The sequence below is a fragment of the Gopherus flavomarginatus genome, chromosome 3 (genome assembly GCF_025201925.1).
Source record: "Gopherus flavomarginatus isolate rGopFla2 chromosome 3, rGopFla2.mat.asm, whole genome shotgun sequence".
NCBI classification, from domain to species: Eukaryota; Metazoa; Chordata; order Testudines; family Testudinidae; genus Gopherus; species Gopherus flavomarginatus.
This window is the reverse complement of record NC_066619.1, coordinates 284,583,745-284,603,593: the sequence shown is the minus strand read 5'-3', so window position 1 is coordinate 284,603,593 and position 19,849 is coordinate 284,583,745. Positions and strand designations below refer to the sequence as shown.

At 47.9% G+C, this 19,849-nt stretch overlaps 1 protein-coding gene across 7 annotated transcripts in view; it reads left to right on the top strand.

Moving 5' to 3' along the window:
* The window catches only part of DYSF (dysferlin), a 326,279-nt gene that overhangs the window by 199,025 nt on the left and 107,405 nt on the right, over nucleotides 1-19,849 (top strand). For all 7 annotated transcript variants that reach the window (XM_050943290.1, XM_050943287.1, XM_050943285.1 and 4 more), the window contains 4 exons: nucleotides 6,424-6,605; nucleotides 8,139-8,279; nucleotides 9,804-9,833; nucleotides 15,180-15,206. In XM_050943290.1, coding sequence (XP_050799247.1) covers nucleotides 6,424-6,605; nucleotides 8,139-8,279; nucleotides 9,804-9,833; nucleotides 15,180-15,206 — 380 coding nt within the window. The remainder of the gene's footprint in view (nucleotides 1-6,423; nucleotides 6,606-8,138; nucleotides 8,280-9,803; nucleotides 9,834-15,179; nucleotides 15,207-19,849) is intronic.

The following is a 19,849-nucleotide window of genomic DNA, read 5'->3' as shown; positions in this document are numbered from 1 at the left end:
CATAGCTGGCCCCATCACTGAACTGTGCAAAAAGGGGAAGCCAGACAAGGTGATCTGGACTGAGCAGTGCCAGGAGGCTTTCCGGGCGCTGAAGGAGGCTCTGGTTAGCGGCCCAGTTCTGGCAAACCCAGATTTTGACGAACCCTTTATGGTGTTCACCGACACCTCAGACACAGGACTGGGGGCGGTGTTAATGCAGGAAGATGAAAAGGGGGAGAGACATCCCATCATGTACCTGAGTAAGAAGCTGCTACCCCGGGAGCAAAACTACGCGGCCATCGAGAAGGAATGCATCGTCATGGTGTGGGCTCTTAAGAAGCTAGAGCCATATCTCTTTGGGCAACACTTCACCGTGTACACCAACCACTCTCCCCTGACCTGGCTGCACCAGATGAAAGGAGCCAACGCCAAGCTCCTGAGGTGGAGCCTGCTCCTGCAGGACTATGACATGGACGTGGTCCATGTGAAGGGAAGTGCCAACCTGACAGCGGACGCGTTGGCCCGGAGAGGGGGCCCTGAACTTCCTCAGGTCACTGGGCAGAGTGACCCCGCTCAGTTCAGTCTCGAAATGGGGAGAGATGTGATGGAGTAGGGACTGTCTGTGTGGGGAATGGGAGAGCAGGGGAGGACTTTAGGGGATGGACGATACCGGAGCCTGTAACCTGAGCTAGGTAAGGGAGGGGAAAGGTCAACACCTTTGCCTGGGAAGGGGAAAAGGAAGGGAATGGCAAGGGGGAAGCAGTTTGAGTTTGGGCTTGGGGCTGTGTGGGCGGAATTCAGGGTATCCTAGCTAGGATCCAAGCACCCTGAAAGCCCAGAAGGACTCGATGGAGGGGTCCTGACTGTGCCTGCAAGCTCTGCTGTAACCTGTGTTCCTGTTGTCCAATAAACCTTCTGTTTTACTGGCTGGCCAAGAGTCACTGTGGGTCCCAGGAAGAGGGGTGCAGGACTGGAATCCCCACACTCCGTGACAGAGGTGGAGAGTACTTAATTGCCTAAGCAGACGGGGGGTCAATGAGCTAAGGAGCTAATTATCCCACCAGCACAGGAAGGATGTGCAAGGAAGTGCTAGCAGAGGCTAGGTCTCTGGCTGCGAAGAGCGCTCCTGCTCCCTGGAAGGAAGGCTGAGGGTCGAAGGATGCTGTAGTTAGACGTGCTGCACAAGGATTGTGCTGAGGATTTGGTGGTGGTAAGATCAATAAAACAAAATACCCAGAGGTGTTGACAAGCAAGAAGCCTCCAAAACTCTAAAGGACCCCAGAGTGGGAGAGAGCCTGCCCTGTGACACCTGCATTAATTGGACTGGCTGGATTGACAGTCGTGTAAACAGGAGCAGAATTTTGACCCTCTCCAGCAACCCATTGTGGGTCGGAAATGACTCTGGCTCCATTATGGCTGCATGAGAAGAATGAGGAGGGGAGAAGGAGGCGCAGGATGCTAACAGAGCACATCTAATCCTGGCACATGACCCTAGAGCACATGCAGGCAGCCTGCCCCTCATGGGCGGCATTTGTTCAAAAGGGATGTAGCACAGCATTCTCGGTGCAAACAAGAAGCCCCTAGAAGCTGCTGACACCAACCCAAGACCTGCTGATGGTCTCTCCAGAGAGGTGCCATGCCCTTTTTGTTAATGTATCATGGGAGAGCTGCGCTAGGCCTAGGATTGCCACTTCTGATTGGACATATTCCTGGAGATTTCATCACATGACATAATCTTTAATTAAAGATTAATCTTTGATTCCTGGAGACTCCAGGCCAACCCTGGAGGGTTGGCAACCCAGTTAGGCCCCATCTTTCATAACGGGCAGAGATATTGGCATCTTGACTTTCTCCTCTTCCGTCCATCTTCCTTTTTCTTTCTTTCTTTTTGTTTGTTGAAAAGAGTTGAGGGAGATCTGAAAGGGAATTCCTTCTGGAAGTCTGGCCTGGTAACCTGAATGTTAACAAAACACCAGCGACTATACAAAATAAGCTCAGATTGAAGTGGGACGAAGGAAGAACATCACTTTTTCCATTCCCCACTTAACCCCTGAATCCCTCCTCTGCTCCCTTCCCTTCAACCATCCTCTTCCTTCCCACAAAGAAACAGGGAGTTTAAGGTCCAGGGCTTGTTGTGAACCAACGAACCTTTCTGAAGGGGGAGGCCTGGCTCGCGTCATGTTTATTGTGAATGAAAGAATTTAGTGAAAAGCCAGCTGGAAAAGAAAATACCTGACACTGGCACATCTATAAAATATTTAGTATTTATTTTCACTACCAAACACTAAATCAGAGCAGTCCATCCACCCTGGAAACTTCGGAGAGGGGGTGGGGGAATTGAAAGGCATGGAATGTTTCTTAAAGGAGCTGGCACTCAAACCAGATTTTCAGGGGATGAAGAGCATCCGTATCCTGTCCTTTTAATTCTGTTAAACGTGCCTACCATGAAAGATTTCATCCCAACTAGAAGCCAGATGAGTGGTGTTTTATATCCCAAGAAATATGGAGCATTTTATGTGATAATAAACACTTGTTTGTATTCTCAGCGGAGCTGGTAGCACTGACTCTCATTAAGGTTGCCCAACACTTCCCATTACAAGGCCCTTTTTTCAGTTGCTTATAAATTTGCCAAATCTTAACTGTTTTGGCTGAGATTTTCCATGCTGGACGTCTGCCTGAGGCTGATTTTTTTTTTTTGGAAAGTTTCTGCAAATTTTTTTTTTCCAGAACAAGGTTAGGGAAAGAGAGGCATGTTACAGTTTGGGTTTTTTTTAATGACCATTTCATTGAGATGCTCCCATGTTTTGGGGGCAAGGACTTGAGATTTGCCAGGGGGTCATCATGGTGTCAGGGATGTGCCATCAGCCATCTCCGTGATCATACACCCAAATATGGCTGAGTTATAAGTCTCCGTTTGCACATGCTCAGTAGAGACGTGTTAGAGTTTAGCAGCTGAATTCTCTGAAGATTCCAGCTGACTGAAAGCATGCTCCAGCACAGGGCTCTGATGTTGGGATAGGAGCTCTGAGACTCTCCTGTGCTCCCAATACCCTTCTCCCCTGCAATGCACAGGCAGCTTTAATCCTGGCATGTCGTAACTTTTGCGTGCTTGACTTTGCAAATACAGCGATCTACAGTTTTTTTGTAATGTAGTTTAGGGTGACAGCATCCTCTGAGCTGAGCTTATCACAAAGAGATGTTACAGAGGCAAAGTCGGTTAGATTTGAGATACTACTGCTTACCCTTATATTTAGAGTAGGCAATAACTTGCAGTATTTCACAGACACTGGTCCGTAACTGATAGAAAATATTGACTTTTTAATGGTGACCACTGAATCACTGGCTTTGGACCCTGTCGGCCTCATGGCAATTAGCTGCACCGAACTGATGTCTGATGGTTTTGAGGTTAAGATACTGGGCTATTATTCAGAAGATCTGTGCTCAATTTTTCTGATTTGCTGTTAATTTCTCTGTGTGATATTAATTTCTCTGTGCTGCAGGTATCCTGTATAGTAGTGGTGAAAATCCTTCTTTGTCTTGCCTATTTAGATTGTAAGTTCTTCAGGGTAGGGACTGTCTCTTCCTATGTATTTGTACAACAGTAGTGCTAGAAATAGAATCCAGGAGTCTTGACACCCCGTGCTCACCATTAGACAAGAATCGAAGTGGTAGCCGTGTTAGTCTGGATCTGTAAAAGCAGCAAAGAGTCCTGTGGCACCTTATAGACTAACAGACGTATTGGAGCATGAACTTTTATGGGTGAATACCCACTTCGTCGGATGCATTAGACAAGAAACACTCACTGCCTTTGTATTAAGACACAAAACCGGGTTATCTAGTAGCTTTAGAAGCCAGAAGGCTGCGGTGGCCCCACACTGAGCCACTAACATAGTCTTCCTATTCCTTTTGCAGCTTTCTGACTCATTTGACTCTGGTAGGGGGAAGGGGGGAGATGTTTGGTGTTATTTCACCCTTTATTTTGAAACAGGAGGGAGAGGTGGGAAAGAGTGAACAATCAAATAGTGTCTGAGTCCACCCAAATCTTTTCTCCTCTCTGCTTCCACAATGAGTTTGTTGTTCAAAATAAAACTCAGACCGGCTTTGAGAGGGGTGATTTCGTGTCTCTGGATTGGCTGGGGAGAGAGGGAGTCCCTTCCTTCAGAAAAACACAGCCAAAGACAACACGAGCAACAAAATGTTACAACGCGGATTTAAGATCTCGCTTGCTTTAACAAAGCATAGTTCATTAAGGGCACTTTACACAGTTACAGCATAAACCCTGCTACACACACAAGGGTCCAAACAAAAGGGCTTTATAAAGACAATTCCCCCCTCTGTCCGCCCCACCCCCACTTTTTTTAAACACAGTCCCAAACACATGTTTTTTTGTTTATTGTAATGGATTCTGCTGCCTTCCTCATCCTGGAAAAAAAGTGCACAAGGTCCTGCCCATGCTGTAGTGTAGCCCATGGCATCCCAAACAGCCCAGCTCATTAAACACAGCTGCATCAGTTGAGAATTCAAGAAAATACCCAAGGAGTGCATGGGAGAGAGTACAGAAGACACAGCTACTTCATCCTCCCCCCGTTTTCTGGTGGGTGAGTGGGTGAGGCCGTGGGCTTAGAAAGCTGTCGCTCCCTGCCTCTCTAGGTTGGATTCACTGGGGTGCTTACTCAGTTCTTTTGAGATAGATACATTGATTTGCAAGCAAGTTAGATCATGAGCTTTTGGGGGCAGGGGCTGTCTTTTTTGTTGTATGCGTGGTCAAGCAGAGTGGGGCCCTGGCCTCTGGCTGGGATCTCAGTGCTACCAGATAATGAATAATAATGTTTGCGCTAAGTTCTTACAGGTGAGACCTTAAAAGGCACTTGTCCTGCTCTGCTTTCCATGGAGGTTGAGAATCTCTTAGCCAAAATACTCTTTCCTGTTGTATTCCCATGGCACTGTTGATGACTGGGAGGCATTTCCCCAGAGCTGGCTGCATTTCAGGGGGAAAGTTTGGAATATGGACTTTGTGAAGCTGCATGGGAGGGATGGTGCTATAGTGGTGTCAAATAACATGTTTCAGGTGTTAATTGCCTTGCTTGCTGTCTGGGCAGCTAGGCACTTCCTACCTCCTTCTCCCAGTCCAGCGGGCAAAGGGTGCAGGTCACAGTGGGACTTGTCTTCACCCCTGCTCTCAACAATGCACTGCAGTCGGCAAAGGGGTGAGGCCATATGCTAGAGAGTCTGTCGCCTGCATGCTCAGCCATGGTACCTTCTGCCTCTTTTTGGGGCCCTTTCCAAGAAGAAAGTCAGTGCTCTGAAAGTCTAGGCGCTTAGCCCGGGGTTCTCAAACTTTTTTTGCTGGGCCTCCTTTTGAAAATATTTCAGGCTGTGACAACCTCCACACCACCAGACATAGTGTTTGTGGCATCAGTGCAGAATCTTCCAGAGCTAAGTAACCGTGTCATGCCAGCCTTTCTTCTGCGCTGTGGTGGCCAGTGAGTGGCTGCTGCTGGCCAGCCACCCAGCTCTGAAGGCAGAACTGCCATCATCTTCCCCTATGCCAATTTACCCAATCTCCATGGGACAGGGGTTCCCCTCCATACCCACGTGGGAGCTAGTACCTGTTCTGCTTCCCCACGGGGCTGCTGCAGTTTGACTCACCACTTTGTTAAAGGGTTATAAGCCTTGGTGTACTGGATGAGAAACGTAGACCTACCTCTATCTTTATAGCCAGCATTAATGTCCTGTCCATTTTAAAGCCAGAAGGGAACCTTAGGGTCATTTGAGCTTCCACATAACACAGGCATCGTTTTTACTTCTCCAACCCATGGCCTCAGTCACAAACCGCACGTCTCTGCCGGCAGACTGGCTGCTAATAACCTCACCCCGATGGGACCTGAAGCCGTACTTCCTAGCATAGGCAGCCACTGTTAGAGCCTTTAAGCTGTTGGAGCTAGATAATAGCATCCCCTGCCTAGCACTTTTCATCCATAGATCTCAAAACGCCTTACTGAAGAAGGTGACCATCATTACAGATGGGGAAACTGAAGCATGGAGTGGTGACTTGCCCAGGTTCATGTGAGCAGCAGAGCTGGGTAGAGCCCAGGTCTCCTCATGCCCAGTCAGGTGCCCAACCTGCTGTGCTGTGCTGTGCTGCCTCAGGTTAGTTCTCAGTGCCTGTAAAGTACTTTCAGTCCCTTGGATGAGAGGTGCTGATGCTACAATATATACAGTAGATCTTTGGCCAGTAGCATTTTGGCCACTATGGAGCCAGGAGAGATGGGAGCAGCCTAGGGCTTTCTAGAAGACTGTAATACTCAGTGGCTCATCACTGATTTTGCTGCACCGTGAACCTTGTATTGTCCTTTCCTCCTGTTCCCGTTTCCAGTATGGACAGACATAGCCTTTCCCTACACTTCTGTGATTTCCCTAACTCCTCACCTCTATTCACTGCAGATCCGTACGCCATTGTCTCCTTCCTCCACCAAAGCCAGAAGACGGTGGTGGTGAAGAACACCTTGAATCCTCTCTGGGACCAGACTCTCATCTTCTACGAGATCGAGATCTTTGGGGATCCCCAGAACGTTGCTGATGTCCCCCCCAACATCGTTGTGGAGATTTATGACCATGACACCTATGTAAGCATTGTCATGCACCGTGCGCACCCATCTGCAGGGCGTAGGCAAACTAGACGTGTGCCTTGGGCCCAGATTTTGGGAGGGCCCTCGTTTTGGCCTGACCATTCCCGTCATAATGGAGGGGGGGCTGGGCCAAACCTGAGTGGTGCTGTGACTGTATGCACCGGGTCACTACGCCACTCTCTCAAATTTGGCTTGGCTGCCTCTCTGTCATGATGGAGCCTGGGGCCATATGGGGAAGTAGGGCCCAGACGTGTGTGTTTGACTAGGCCTGAGTGATGGGTTATTCTGTCCCTCTACACTCGCATGTGTGTCAGTCAGAGAGACTCGCACTCTCTGTAACGGTTCATGGGCAAGGACGTACTTTGCTAGGGCAGCCTCCTACTCATCTCTCGGCAACTCTCTTTGAGGGAGGGGACCTGGTCTGCAGTTAGAGTGCTGGACTGGGGATCAGGAGATGTGGGCCCAGTTCCTGGTGACTTTGGGCACGTCGTGCTCTTTGCCCTAGTGCCCCTGGTGCAAAGCAGAGATGGTGGTAATTGAATTCCTCTCACCCTCACTATTTTTGTTTAGATCCAAAGCTCTTTGGGGTCTGAGACTGTCTCTCACTAGGTGTTTGCACAGCATCTTGCACAGTGGGGGCCCTGATTTCAGCTAGAGCCTCTTGGCGTGGCCTAAATGTTACTGCTAATTGCTACCTTGTGTTCCAGCTGTTGTGACCCTTCTCTTCCTGCTTTGTGTTCTATACCCTGCTCACATCTTCGTGCTGTTAAGGCTGGAAGGCCCAGATGCTCGAAGAGATTTAGGCTCCCAACTTCCATTGTAATACCATTCAGGATCTGGGCTGAAGCTCTTTAGGGGCAGGGATTGTCTTTAGTACTATTTTTGTACAGCCCCGAGAACAATGGGGGTCCCCTGCTCCTGATTAAGACCTCTAGGTGCTACTGTAATACAGATCATAAAAACTGCCCAGCACTGCCAGTGCTTACTTCCTGAAACCCCCTCCCCTTCCACTCCCCCCCAAAAATAACATTGGGAGAAAATAGAAACTCCTATTCAAAGCCTAAATGTCATATGCACGTTCCCATGGTCATGGACTTTCTAGCTTGAGAGTCCCTGCAGACAGTTTAACAGTGTGGCCAACTCTTGTGATTTTATTGCACACTGCTGATAGTGGGTGATATTTTACTCAGAGTGCCAGCTCCTGGAGTCAGGTGCTTCTGGGAGAATTTCACCTTTCGTTTAAAAAATGTAAGTTTCTAGCCATGATGGTTACAGAGAGAAGCTTAAAAACATGACCCCCAAAGGCTCCAAAGCCAGAAGGCATATTTAAAAGCCCCCAGTTTTATGATTTTTAAAAATCTCATGATTTTTGAACCCAATCTCTTGATTGTTTCCCCCGACTCCCGATGTTGGAAGGAAAGGGGTTAGCCGGAGCAAGTGAGACAGATGGGAGGTAGCCGCCTAAGCCAAGAAATAGGACTATGAGCGAGGCCTCTGCGACCACGATGACAGCCAATGTGTTGCTTTCAGGGTGCGGACGAGTTCATGGGCCGCTGCATTTGCAAACCAAGCTTGGAGTGCTCCCCGAGACTGTCCTGGCACCCTGTCACTAGAGGGAACAGAAAGGCAGGAGAGCTGCTCGCCGCCTTCGAACTGATTCAGAGAGAGAAGGTGAGGCATGGCAAGGACTGCCCCGGCTGGGTCCAACTTCCCCTGGAATTATGAGACCAGATCTCATTGGAATCTATGGGTGCTCAGCAGGGTCAAGCATCTAGCGCGCAGGTGCTGGGAACCAATTTGGGCCACTCCATACAGGCCAGTCTAGCCCAGCAGCCAACTGAAGAGAGGCACTTCCTGCCATTTGAGGCCTGTAGTTCCTTCATTTGGCTTTTGGGAAACCAGAGCATTGGCTACCCGGTGCCCCTACGTCAGTCTCTCTGACACCTGAGGAATCCAGCTCAGATGATGGAGGCATTGCTCGCGGCTCTAGACTTAGGGCTGAGCTGGGATTCGGCTCCATTGTGCTGCGTGGAGAACACCGTGGATCCTCCCCACAGTCGCAGGGCTTACCCTGGGAGCCTGGAATGAGCTTCTGGAGGTTTGTAGGTACAGATGGAAAGAGCAGGCTGAGCAGCAAGCGACCGAGTTGAGTGTTTGCCCTTTAACAAGCTGATGGGAAAGCGACCAGTCTTTGGCCCCAAACCAGTTGGGAGAGATTCTTCTTTGGCCCCATATGTGCTTATCTTACCCCCCACCACGCGTAGGCCGCCCCCTCACCGTCTTCACCTCCCTGTGCTGTTCCACTCACCCAGGTTTGGCTGCTCCCCAGGATTGTCCAGGTGCCAGGGAGAGTGGGTGGGATGGAAGGCGAGGGAAGTGGCTGCTTCCCCAGGAAACGTTAAGGTCGCTCACTGAGTTCCCTCCTCCCTGCTGCTTCTCTCTCCCTCCCTGCTCCAGGAGCTAAGCGGGGGATGCGGGTCATTCAGAGCCGCTGTGATGTCCTCATTACCAGTGGTGGGCTAAGGGACATAGCTTGGGGCTGTGGGTGGGTACAGGGCATCTCTCGCATAGGGTAGGCTCATGCGTGACAGACACTGGAAGAAGCAAGGAGGAGCTGTGCGGTAGGGAAAAACACCTTGGGGAATGAGACAGGCTGCCCAGTGCGTGGGCACCCCGAGCCAGCTGGACAGCGAGAGCTGTTGACCTTGGCAAGCACCAAGGTAACAGTTCTGGCCGGAAAGAACAGCGTGGGTGAGTGGCTGCCAGTAGAGGAAGTTGGGGGGGGATAGTTGTGTGGGGCCAATGGAGGATACTGAATCTGACACTCTCATTGGCCTTGCCACGTGTTAACGTTTCCAGAGATAAGGCAGGTATCTGTTTACACAGTGGCCGGACCTCATAGGTGCATATGAGCCTATAAAGGCTTGACCTTAACAAGGCCAGCCTTTGTCACTCAGCCAGCAGAGACTCGTGCACTCTGATCTAGCTGTCCCAGGTTCAGACCCCACAGGCAGTGACCCGCTGAGGGACGTGGCCTTACCATAGGTCCCCAGAGACCTGGGAAGTCATTTGGCTTTGCTGGGAGCAGAATCTGGCTATGAGGGTGTGAACATTCTCGCAGATAACAGAGCAGGGGCTCTCTGGTGCCTTGATGGAGGGATCATCCACTGACTGTTTGTGTTTTGCTCTTCACAGCCAGCTGTTCACCATCTCCCTGGCTTCGAGGTAATGCTCAAATCACAGTGACAACTCTGAGGGCCTGAAACACCCCCTCAACGGGCCAGCTCCCCAAGCCCCAGCTCCTGCAAACTCCCATTAACATCTTGAGAGCTTTGCCTGAGTCAGGCTCCTGTGATCCATCCTGCTCAGTTTGATTTCACTGCTGACATTCCCTCTACCGTGGAGCTCAGCCCCTGGGGAGCCCTGTGGCCCATCTCCAGAGCAGTGGTGTATGTCTCTGAGAGACATCAGAGAGAGGTCACCGCTCTCTGTTTGCCGACTGCCTAGCTCTGCAGCCCGGACCCCACAGGTTCTAGCGATGGTTGAGTTTAACCATGTTAACGGCGCCACGGCACTGCCCCAGATCAAAGGGTTGTGGCGTCTCCATCAGCACGGCCGCCTTTCCCTGGCAGGCTCCATCCACCCTACCTACCACCCACTGCTCCTGCCCCCACTGGCATCTTCACCCACCTACTACCCTCTGTGCCCTTATACACGCCTGCTACACCTGCCCCTTCTCCCTCCATCCTCCTACCTGATCCGATCCTTTCCCCACTGCAGCCTCTCCGTTCTGCTCCATGCACAGCCCTTTCTGAACTCCTCGCCCTCTTCCCGCTCTCAGTGCCAGGGAACGCTTGGCCTGGCCAGAGGGGAGGCCCCTGTGATACTGCCTGTGGGACGGAGAGGTCCCCCATCCCGGAGGGGCAGTGCTGGCTGGGGTGTGGAAGCAGCTGGTTGGCAGGGAACAAATTGGCAAGAGGGGGCTTGGTATCGAGGAGGGCTGGTGAAGCTACATACAATGTTTTCATAGTCTGAGCATGGACAGCCAGGTTGCACCCCGAAAACAGATGCAGGTGTAATGAGTCTCATGCCCCCTGTCATGGTACAATTCCCCACTCTGAACCTTAGCATCCAAAAGATGGGGTTCCAGCATGAATTCCTCTAAGCTCAATTACCAGCTTAGAACCTGTAGCGCTGCCACCAACCAGGAATTCCAGTGCCTGGTACACTCTGATCCCCTCAAAACCTTGCCCGGGGACCTCGCAAGACCCAGACCCTCTGGATCTTAACACAAGGAAAGCAAACCCTTTCCCTCCTTTGCCTCTCCCAGGCTTCCCCTCCCTGGGTTACCCTGGAAGATCACTGTGATTCAAACTCCTTGAATCACAAAACAGAGAGGACAATTCACCTTCCTCTCTCCTTCTCTTTCCCCCTCCCAGACTCTCCCTGAGAGAGAAAGTAATCCTAACACAGAGAGAAATTAACCTTTCTCTCCCTCTTCCCTCCTTTCTCCCCACCAATTCCCTGGTGAATCCAGACCCCGTCCCCTGGGGTCTCACCAGAATAAAAAAACAATCAGGTTCTTAAACAAGAAAAAGCTTTTAATTAAAGAGAGAAAAACAGTAAAAATTATCTTTGTAAATTTAATATGAATTAGGTACAGGGTCTTTCAGCTATAGACACTGGGAACACCCTCCCAGCCTAAGTATACAAGTACAAATTAAAATCTTTTCAGCAAAATGCCAGTTTGAACTCCTTTCAGCCAAATACACATTTGAACTCCTTCAAGGCAAATACACATTTGCAAATAAAGAAAACAACCATAAGCCTAACTCGCTTTATCTATCTAGTACTCACTATTCTGGATCTATAAGAGCCTGTATCGGAGAGATTGGAGAGAAACCTGGTTGCACATCTGATCCCTCTGAGCCCCCAGAGTGAACAACCACCAAACACTAAGAGCACAGCACAAACTTCCCTCCCTCAAGATTTGAAAGTATCCTGTCCCCTGATTGGTCCTCTGGTCAGGTGACAGCCAGGCTTACTGAACTTGTTAACCCTTTATAGTCAAAGAGATATAAAGTACTTCTGTGCTATTAACTTTTCTTATCTGTTTATGACACCCCCGGTGCTACACGGGAGAGCTGGCCAGAAAATGAAAAAATGCTTTTGGAAAAATTTGAAATTTCAAAGTTGGTTTCATTTCATGAGGTTTGAAACGGAGCAATTTGTCATTTTTCTGACTTTCTTGGTAAATTTTCAAAATTTTAAATCTTAATTTATCTCCTTCCCATCCTTTTTCTTCTTGCCACTAAGTGCAATTAAATACACGATGTCCAGGATTTTATTTCCCCCTAAACTGTTAGTTCCACACCCCCAAACTTCTCATTTTGCTACTCTAAAATTGTTAAAAACTTCTCCACTTTTTGTAAACTTACAGAGCAGCAAAAGGAAAAAATGAAACTAACTCTGCCACCTGTAAAGTTTCAAAACTTTTCCAACGTTGGAAAGGTGGAGGAGTAGCAGAATGTCAGCATTTCCTTTTTCCTTTGGCTATTTTGTAACTTTTCTAAAGTTGAGGAAGTTTTGAAAAAGTTACAGAGTGGAAAAAGAAAAGAGAAACAAATAAATAAAAAAGCAAAAAATTAGGGCTATCAAGTGATTTAAAAAAGGAATTGCCATTAATTCCATGATTAAAAAAATTAATCATGATTAATTGCATGATCATGCTGTAAAATAATAATAGAATACCATTTATTTAAATATTTTTGGATGTTTTCTACATTTTCAAATATATCGATTTCAATTACAACACAGAATACAAAGTGTACAGTGCTCACTTTGTATTTTTATTACAAATATTTGCACTGTAAAAAGAAACAAAAGAAATAGTATTTTTCAATTCACCCAATACAAGTACTGTCGTCCAATCTCTTTATCATGAAAGTTGAACTTACAAATGTAGAATTATGTACAAAAAAATAACTGCACTCAAAAATAAAACAGCGTAAAACTTTACTCCACTCAGTCCTACTTCTTGTTCAGCCAATCGCTCAGACAAACCAGGTTTTTCACATTTGCAGGAGATAATGCTGCCCACTTCTTGTTTACAATCTCACCTGAAAGTGAGATCAAGTGTTCTCATGGCACTCTTGTAGCTGATGTCGGAAGATATTTGTATGCCAGATGCGCTAAGGATTCATATGTCCCTTCATGCTTCAACCACCATTCCAGGGGACATGCGTCCATGCTGATGCTGGGTTCTGCTCAATAATGATCCAAAGCAGTGCAGACCAACGCATGTTGGTTTTCATTATCCTAGTCAGATGCCACCAGCAAAAGGTTGATTTTCTTTTTTGGTTGTTGGGTTCTGTAGTTTCCGCATCAGAGTGTTGCTCTTTTAAGACTTCTGAAAGCATGCTCCACACCTCATCCCTCTCAGATTTTGGAAGGCACTTCAGATTCTTAAACCTTGGGTCGAGTGCTGTAGCTATTTTTATCTCACATTAGTTCCTTCTTTGCATTTTGTCAAATCTGCAATGAAAGTGTTCTTAAAATGAACCACATGTGCTGGGTCATCATCCGAGTCTGCTATAACAGAGCAGGGGATATATAATTCCCCCCCAAGATGTTCAGTCACAAATTTAATTAACAAATTTTTTTTTTAATGAACATCATCATCATCATCATGGAAGCATGTCCTCCGGACTGGTGACTGAAGCGTGAAGGGGCATAGGAATGCGTAGCATATCTGGCACTTGCATACCTTACAATACCGGCTACAAAAGTGCCATGCGAACCCCTGTTCTCACTTTCAGGTGACATTGTAAATAAGAAGCAGGCAACATTATCTCCCATAAATGTAAACAAACTTGTTTGTCTGAGCGGTTGGCTGAACAAGAAGTAGGAATGAATGGACTTGTAGGGTCTAAAGTTTTACATTGTTTTATTTTTGATTGCAGTTATGTAACAAAAAAATTCTACATTTGTAAGTTACACTTTCACAATGGAGATTGCACATAATGCTTGTATGAGATGAATTGAAAAATAGTATTTCTTTTCTTTATCATTTTTACAGTGCAAATATTTGTAATAAAAAATAATATAACGTGAGCACTGTACACTTTGTATTCTGTATTGTAATAGAAATTAATATATTTGAAAATGTAGAAAAACATCCAAAAATATTAAATAAATTTAAGTTGGTATTCTATTGTTTAACAGTGAGATTAATTGCGATTAATTTTTTAATCACAGTTAATTTTTTGAGTTAATTGCGTGAGTTAACTGCAATTAATGGACAGCCCTAATGATATAAAATCAACACTGTACACTTTGCATTCTATGTTGCAACTGAATTCAATATATTTTAAAATGTAGAAAAATATCCAAAATATTTTATAAATTTCAATTGATAATCTATTGTTTAACAGTGTGATTAAAACTGTGATTAATTTTTTAATCACGATTAATTTTTTTGAGTTAATGTCATGAATTAACTGTGATTGACAGCTCTACAAAAACCCCTCAGACCCTAAATATTCATTTTATAGCACTCAGAGATGAAAAGAAATCAGGGGAAAAGTGAAAGAAAGGGACAAACAGAAAAAAGTTACATTTTTGAATGCAGAGATTTTCATTTTTGAGGAGAAGATGAACTAGTTCACCGAAATGAAAACTTTTCACAAAAGTTTTGAGTAGTGAAAAAAGGCAAGGTTTCATTGGACAGAGATTCAAATGACATTGGTTTTGATCAGCCCTATTATGAGCAGATAAAATATCAGCGAATTATAGTCGTGCTCTACATGTATGGGGTTACCTCTCTCTTCAGCTCGGAGACCTGTCCATGGCCTCCTGCCCCTCTAGGAATCCCACAGCTGCATTGGCCCTGTGCAACAGGGCAGCTTGCCAAGAGCTGGGGGCCACGGGACTCCCTACCTAAAGGGAGAGAAGGTTGAGTTAGGGGCGAGAGGGTCACCCGGCTCTTTTTAGCCTCCTTTCGAGTACCCTGGAGGAACTCCGCACAGTCTCTCTTCTGGCTCAGAGCACCCCCACCTCGGGCTGGTTTAATAACAGAAATGGTTCATGCAATCCTCAGCGTGCAAATCAAAGTCCCCAACCCAAACACAAAGGGTCACACTCAGCGCTGATGCTTCTGCCAGACACACAGCCCTAGCGCTGTCCGGATCCGCTCCACCCAAAGCAGCCAGTCCCAGCTTTCCTGGCTGGAGTGCTAGCCTTGACTTCCTCTTCCAGGCAGCCAGAGCCCGTGCTGTCCTGCTGCTTTTTATAAGGAAGCCCCTGATCCGACCCAGGTGTGGCTCCTTTGTAATCAGAGTTGGCTGGCCCAGGCCCTGCAGCCCTTAAACCCAAGCCACCTTGTTACACATGCATTACGCTAGGCAGCTTGCTGTATGAGCAACTGGCTCTCCGATGCACCATTGCCTGTATTGCTCTGAGCCATAGCATCAGCATTACTTTCACAAACAGCTGCAGGATGTTTCCTGCGGTGCAGTGCGTGCGCGTGTTGAATCATGATATTTTAATGCCCTTTCTCTCTTCCTTCTCCAGAGCGAGCTGTCCGCCAGTCTGGATGAGGTGAGCTTACCGTGTCTGCAAAGCTCTTTGTCTCTTCCCCATATATTTAGTTATGATTTTATAGGAAATTCTGCCCAGCGCGGGCAAGTGATCGTTTTGATGGGCGAACCCAATGAATAGCATTAGCTTTTTACTGCTATTAGGCACCAGAGGAAGGAGAGGTACGTGGATTTCGTGCCTGATCTGGGATAATTTTCTAACGGCAAGGCAAGTAGGATGAAATTCACTTGGTTGCAGAGGACTGGCATGACACCTCTGCACCCTTAAGGCTTAAGTGGGTCCTAATGCCTGGGCTTTGTGCTGGGCACCTGCCCTGGGGTGAATTCAGTCCTTAGTGAGGTGCTGACGGGCGCGAGGGGTTTGAGAAGTTGCAGGATGGTGGTAGCCAGAGAGCAGTTCAAGCTGTGAAGTTTAAATCGCTGATCCCCAGGAAGTGGAGCGTTTGGGTCCGTCGGGCTGCCTTAGACTTGCTGCAGGGATCAAAGGCCAGACACACAGTTTGGTCCCAAATTGGAACTGTCCCAAAATGTGAGTGTCCCTGGGTGTGGTGATTTGGTTCTGGTCTGTTACAGATATAGGGAGCTAGCTGCAGAGTTCAGGCCTGGGTCAGGGCTTTCCCCGAAATGGGGGTGATCTTTAGGTCTGGTTTGGGCCCATTGCTAGTTGCAAGAGGAGTTTGAGTTTTATGTGCCTCAATTCACAGACCTGGTCCTGTCGCTTAGTCAATTAAAGTTCCTGCTCTTGGATCCCTAGGTCCTGGGTTCGCTTTCTGTAGCTGACCCTCCTGGTTACCCCACACTAGGGTGGGTTGCATTTTCATGCATAGTCAGTCCCAGTGCAAGCATGTGCAACTCTGCTGGGCTGACAAGCTGCACCTGCTTGCGCCAGGGATGAAACAGCACCAATGTCCACATCATCACTTTTGGTTCCCTTTTTCAACAGCCTCAGCAGACAGGCCAAAGAGCTGAGTGGGGTGTGGAGATTGCCTTCCTCTCCCCACCTCTCCCCTGAGGATAGGCTGGGACACTGTTTGGAAACAGAACTTCCATCTTGTGAAAAGTTTTGAGTTTTCATCCCAAATCCAGGACAAAAAACCCAAACATCTGGAACAGAAATTCCACAGGGTTCTATTTTGGAAGCACTGGTGGGCAGCTGGTCACCTGTGGAGCTGGCCACTGAGGGAGCCAGCCAGCCAGGGAAACTGGTAGCCCAGGGAGCTGGAGACCTGGCTGCTTGGGGAGCCCAGGAACCTGGGAGCCTGCCAACTGGGCGGATAGTCTGGGAGCTGGGAGGTTGGCCACGTTGGGAGCCTGGCACCTGACCAGGAGGGCTGCAGGAGAAGTGAGCAGCCCTGGGAGCCAGGTGGCTGGCAGGCCAGGCTTCCATCAAAAGTTTCAACAGTCGACCCATTGTTGCAGAATGTTTCACTTCTGTCTAATCAGCATTTTCTAATGAAAGGTTTTGACCAGCTTCATTTTCAATCCAGCTCTTTTCCCAAGTGCCAAATACCCCTGGGCTCGGTGCTTCCCCCCTGGAGGAGAGGGACTCACCCTCGTGCTTTGCGGGCGCTGAACTGAACTCTGCCAGGGAAATGTAACCAGCTCTTTGCTTTTTCTCTCCCTTTCTCCCCCACGGCTATTTCTGGGATTGACGCGCCACAGCTGGGCACACCTGCCTTCTTCTACGAAGGGCTCCTGCAATGGGTACCATTCGGTCTCCAACCCTTGACCTCCCGTTCCCTCTGCATGTGGCTGGGGACTAAGCAAAGCCCCAACAGAGCTTCCCAGTGTGGAAACCGGCTCCTTCCCCACTGGAGAGACGGTCTGGCCTGCGCAGACCAGCCAACCAAGCCGCCATGTGAAACACCCAATGGCAGCACTCATGTCTGTGCTGAATTCCCCATGGCCCTTCCTCTGGGGAGTTTTCTTACCCACGTGGCCTGTGTAAATGGCCACCCAATGGCTACGAGAGAGCCAGGCCCATAGTGTTAATGATGGAGCTGAACCACAATGCTGGAGCCAGACGGGTGCAACTGGCATTGTGCCATTGGAGTTGTGGGTCAGATCACCAGCAACTGCAAATCAGAGTTACTCCATCAAAGTCAATGGGCCAGATTCCCACCCAGTGTAAATTGGTATTGCTCCATTGAAGTCACTAGGGCCAGATCCCCTACAGGTGTAAATTGGTGTAGCTCCATTGGTGTCAATGGGCCAGATGCCCAGATGATGTAAATTGATTATAGCCCCACTGGAGTCAGTGGGCCAGATGCCCCGGTGGTGTAAATTGATTATAGCCCCACTGGAGTCAGTGGACCAGATGCCTTGGTGGTGTAAATTGATTACAGCTGCAGTGATATAACTTGGGCCAATTGTGCAGCAAGGGAGAGTTGATGGGAAGGCAAGTAAATTGCCTTGTCTCTGTCAGGCCTGATCTGCATCTGCTTCCCAAGTCGTCTCCTCCCTGCATAGGATTTTGCTGCATGTTCCAATGAAAAAGTCAAGTCCCTGCAATCTCCTGCATTAAAACTGCCCCAGCCTATCAGCAAACCCTGCCTTGATGCTTTTCACACCTGTTTCTTCCGATGGAGGGGAAAGAGGGGAAGCTCTGTTTGGTGACTGCTTGTGCCCTGCCCACAGCTCTGTAACCCCTTTCACCACATCCCCACCCATGACCTCCTCACTGATCTTTTCTCTCCACCTGCTCCTGACAGAGGTTAAAGGTCAAAGTGCTTGTAGATTCAGCAGATGGAGCACCCCTGCAAACAGTGTTGGATGAGAAAACTGTTCTCACCAGATGGGATTGTTGGATTTTTAGGGACGTGGCTAGCACCAGTTACCTACTGACATTTCAGGCATAGCTCTGCCAAACTCCAGCGCTACCACTTTGCCAGTGGGCATAGCCAGTTATTCTTTAATTCATGGTTTTGTTTCTTCTCCCCTAATTTTGCTGTCAGATTTTGAGTCCAAAATCTGAAAACTCAATAAACTCACCCAAAGCCACTGAGTTTGCCTGGTTCCAGGTAACTGGCTCACTTTCTGGCTCCTCAGCTCTACTTTCAGATAAGCAGGCAACACTTTCCTCTTAGTTTTACTCTTCTAGGGTCTTTAGATTATTTTTCCTTCTGCTGTGAGGCCATCCCTGGCATAATCTTTCACTTATGGCTTCTTCTCTCGTCTCAGGTTCAGGGCGGGAGAGTGCTGTATTGTATGCGAGGCATCCAGACTTCCGGGTTCCATTCCCAGCTCTGTCATTCAGCCTGGACAAGTCACTTATGATCAGAATTTCAGAGGAGCTGTAGTTTCTGTTCAGTGAAATGGGAGCTGCACAGGCTCGGTTCCTCTGACAGTCAAGCCACTAACCATTCTGCCACTCAGCTTTACCCGTACAACTGGAATCTCATTCCAGATCTTTCTCAAAGTAGGGGACAACTAAAACATGATGGGGGAAGGCTCTGATTCAGCAGAGCATTTCTAGATATGCTTAGCTTCAAGCATATGCTTTAGGCCATCCCTGTTCAGCAAAGCATGTGAGCGTATCTTTAAATCCAATTGAAATCGATGCAACTTAAGCACCTGCTTAAAATTAAGCATGTGCTCAGCTATAAACAAGGATGGACTTAAGCACATGCTTAACGTTAAGCATGTACTTAGGTGATTTCCTGAATTGGGATGAATGTTACCGTGCTGCCTCTTAGTGGCTGTTCCAACAAGGATAAGAGCCCTACTACTAGTGACAGCTAACGAAGATTCTCTGGAAATGGTGGAGGCCAGAGTGCCAGGTACTGAAGTTCCTGGGTTCTATCCCCACTGATGACTATGGTTACATTACACCTTCTGCACTTGTAGAATGCTCATGGTGAAATCTTGGAACCCTAAAGTCAGGCACCTAAATAAGTGCCTTGATTTCCAGAGGACCGGAGCACCTACCGGCTCCCATTCAAAAGTTGAGGGTGCTCAGTACTTCTCAGGAGCAGACCTTGGTCTTTGCCTGTGAAATGATTGCGTGTCTCCAGGTTGTAAGCCTGGGCAACTGTGTATATGCAGTGTGACTGGGCAAGCCCAAGACACTCAGGGACAGGGGTGAGTGAGTAGATATTTACTATCAGGCCTGTATTGAAAGCCAGATGCTCCCACCATCCTGCCTGCCCCAGAATGGGATGAGCAAAGTCTTCAGCTAACAAGCTGCTTTGATTTGGCAGCCACTAGCAATTGCGAATGAATATCACAGCTCAATGTACAATCCATTCGATATGCCACCAAGAAAAATGTCCATGTAGTGCTTTTAAATATAGAAATATAAATCTGAACCAATCCTATACTTGAAATATTTATATCAGCTTAATTTAATGCAGTAACACTGAAGCCTGGAAAGAATGACGGCCTTCTAAATTAGTTCCAACTGCCCTTGGTTGAAGGGTGCATTTTTAGAGAGATTGCTTTCATTCCCATTTTTGGTGACTCTGAACTCAGAGACCAAGGTCAGGAGGAACCAGAGCTCCATCCATGAAGGTAAAGGCGGAAAGCTGGTCTGCAGAAAGCAGCCTTGAAACTAGAGCTCTCCTCCCTGGATCTCTCTGTGATAGGAATTTTAACTTCTCACCTGTCCCCTCGATATATTGTCATCATGAAGCAAAATCTCTCTCT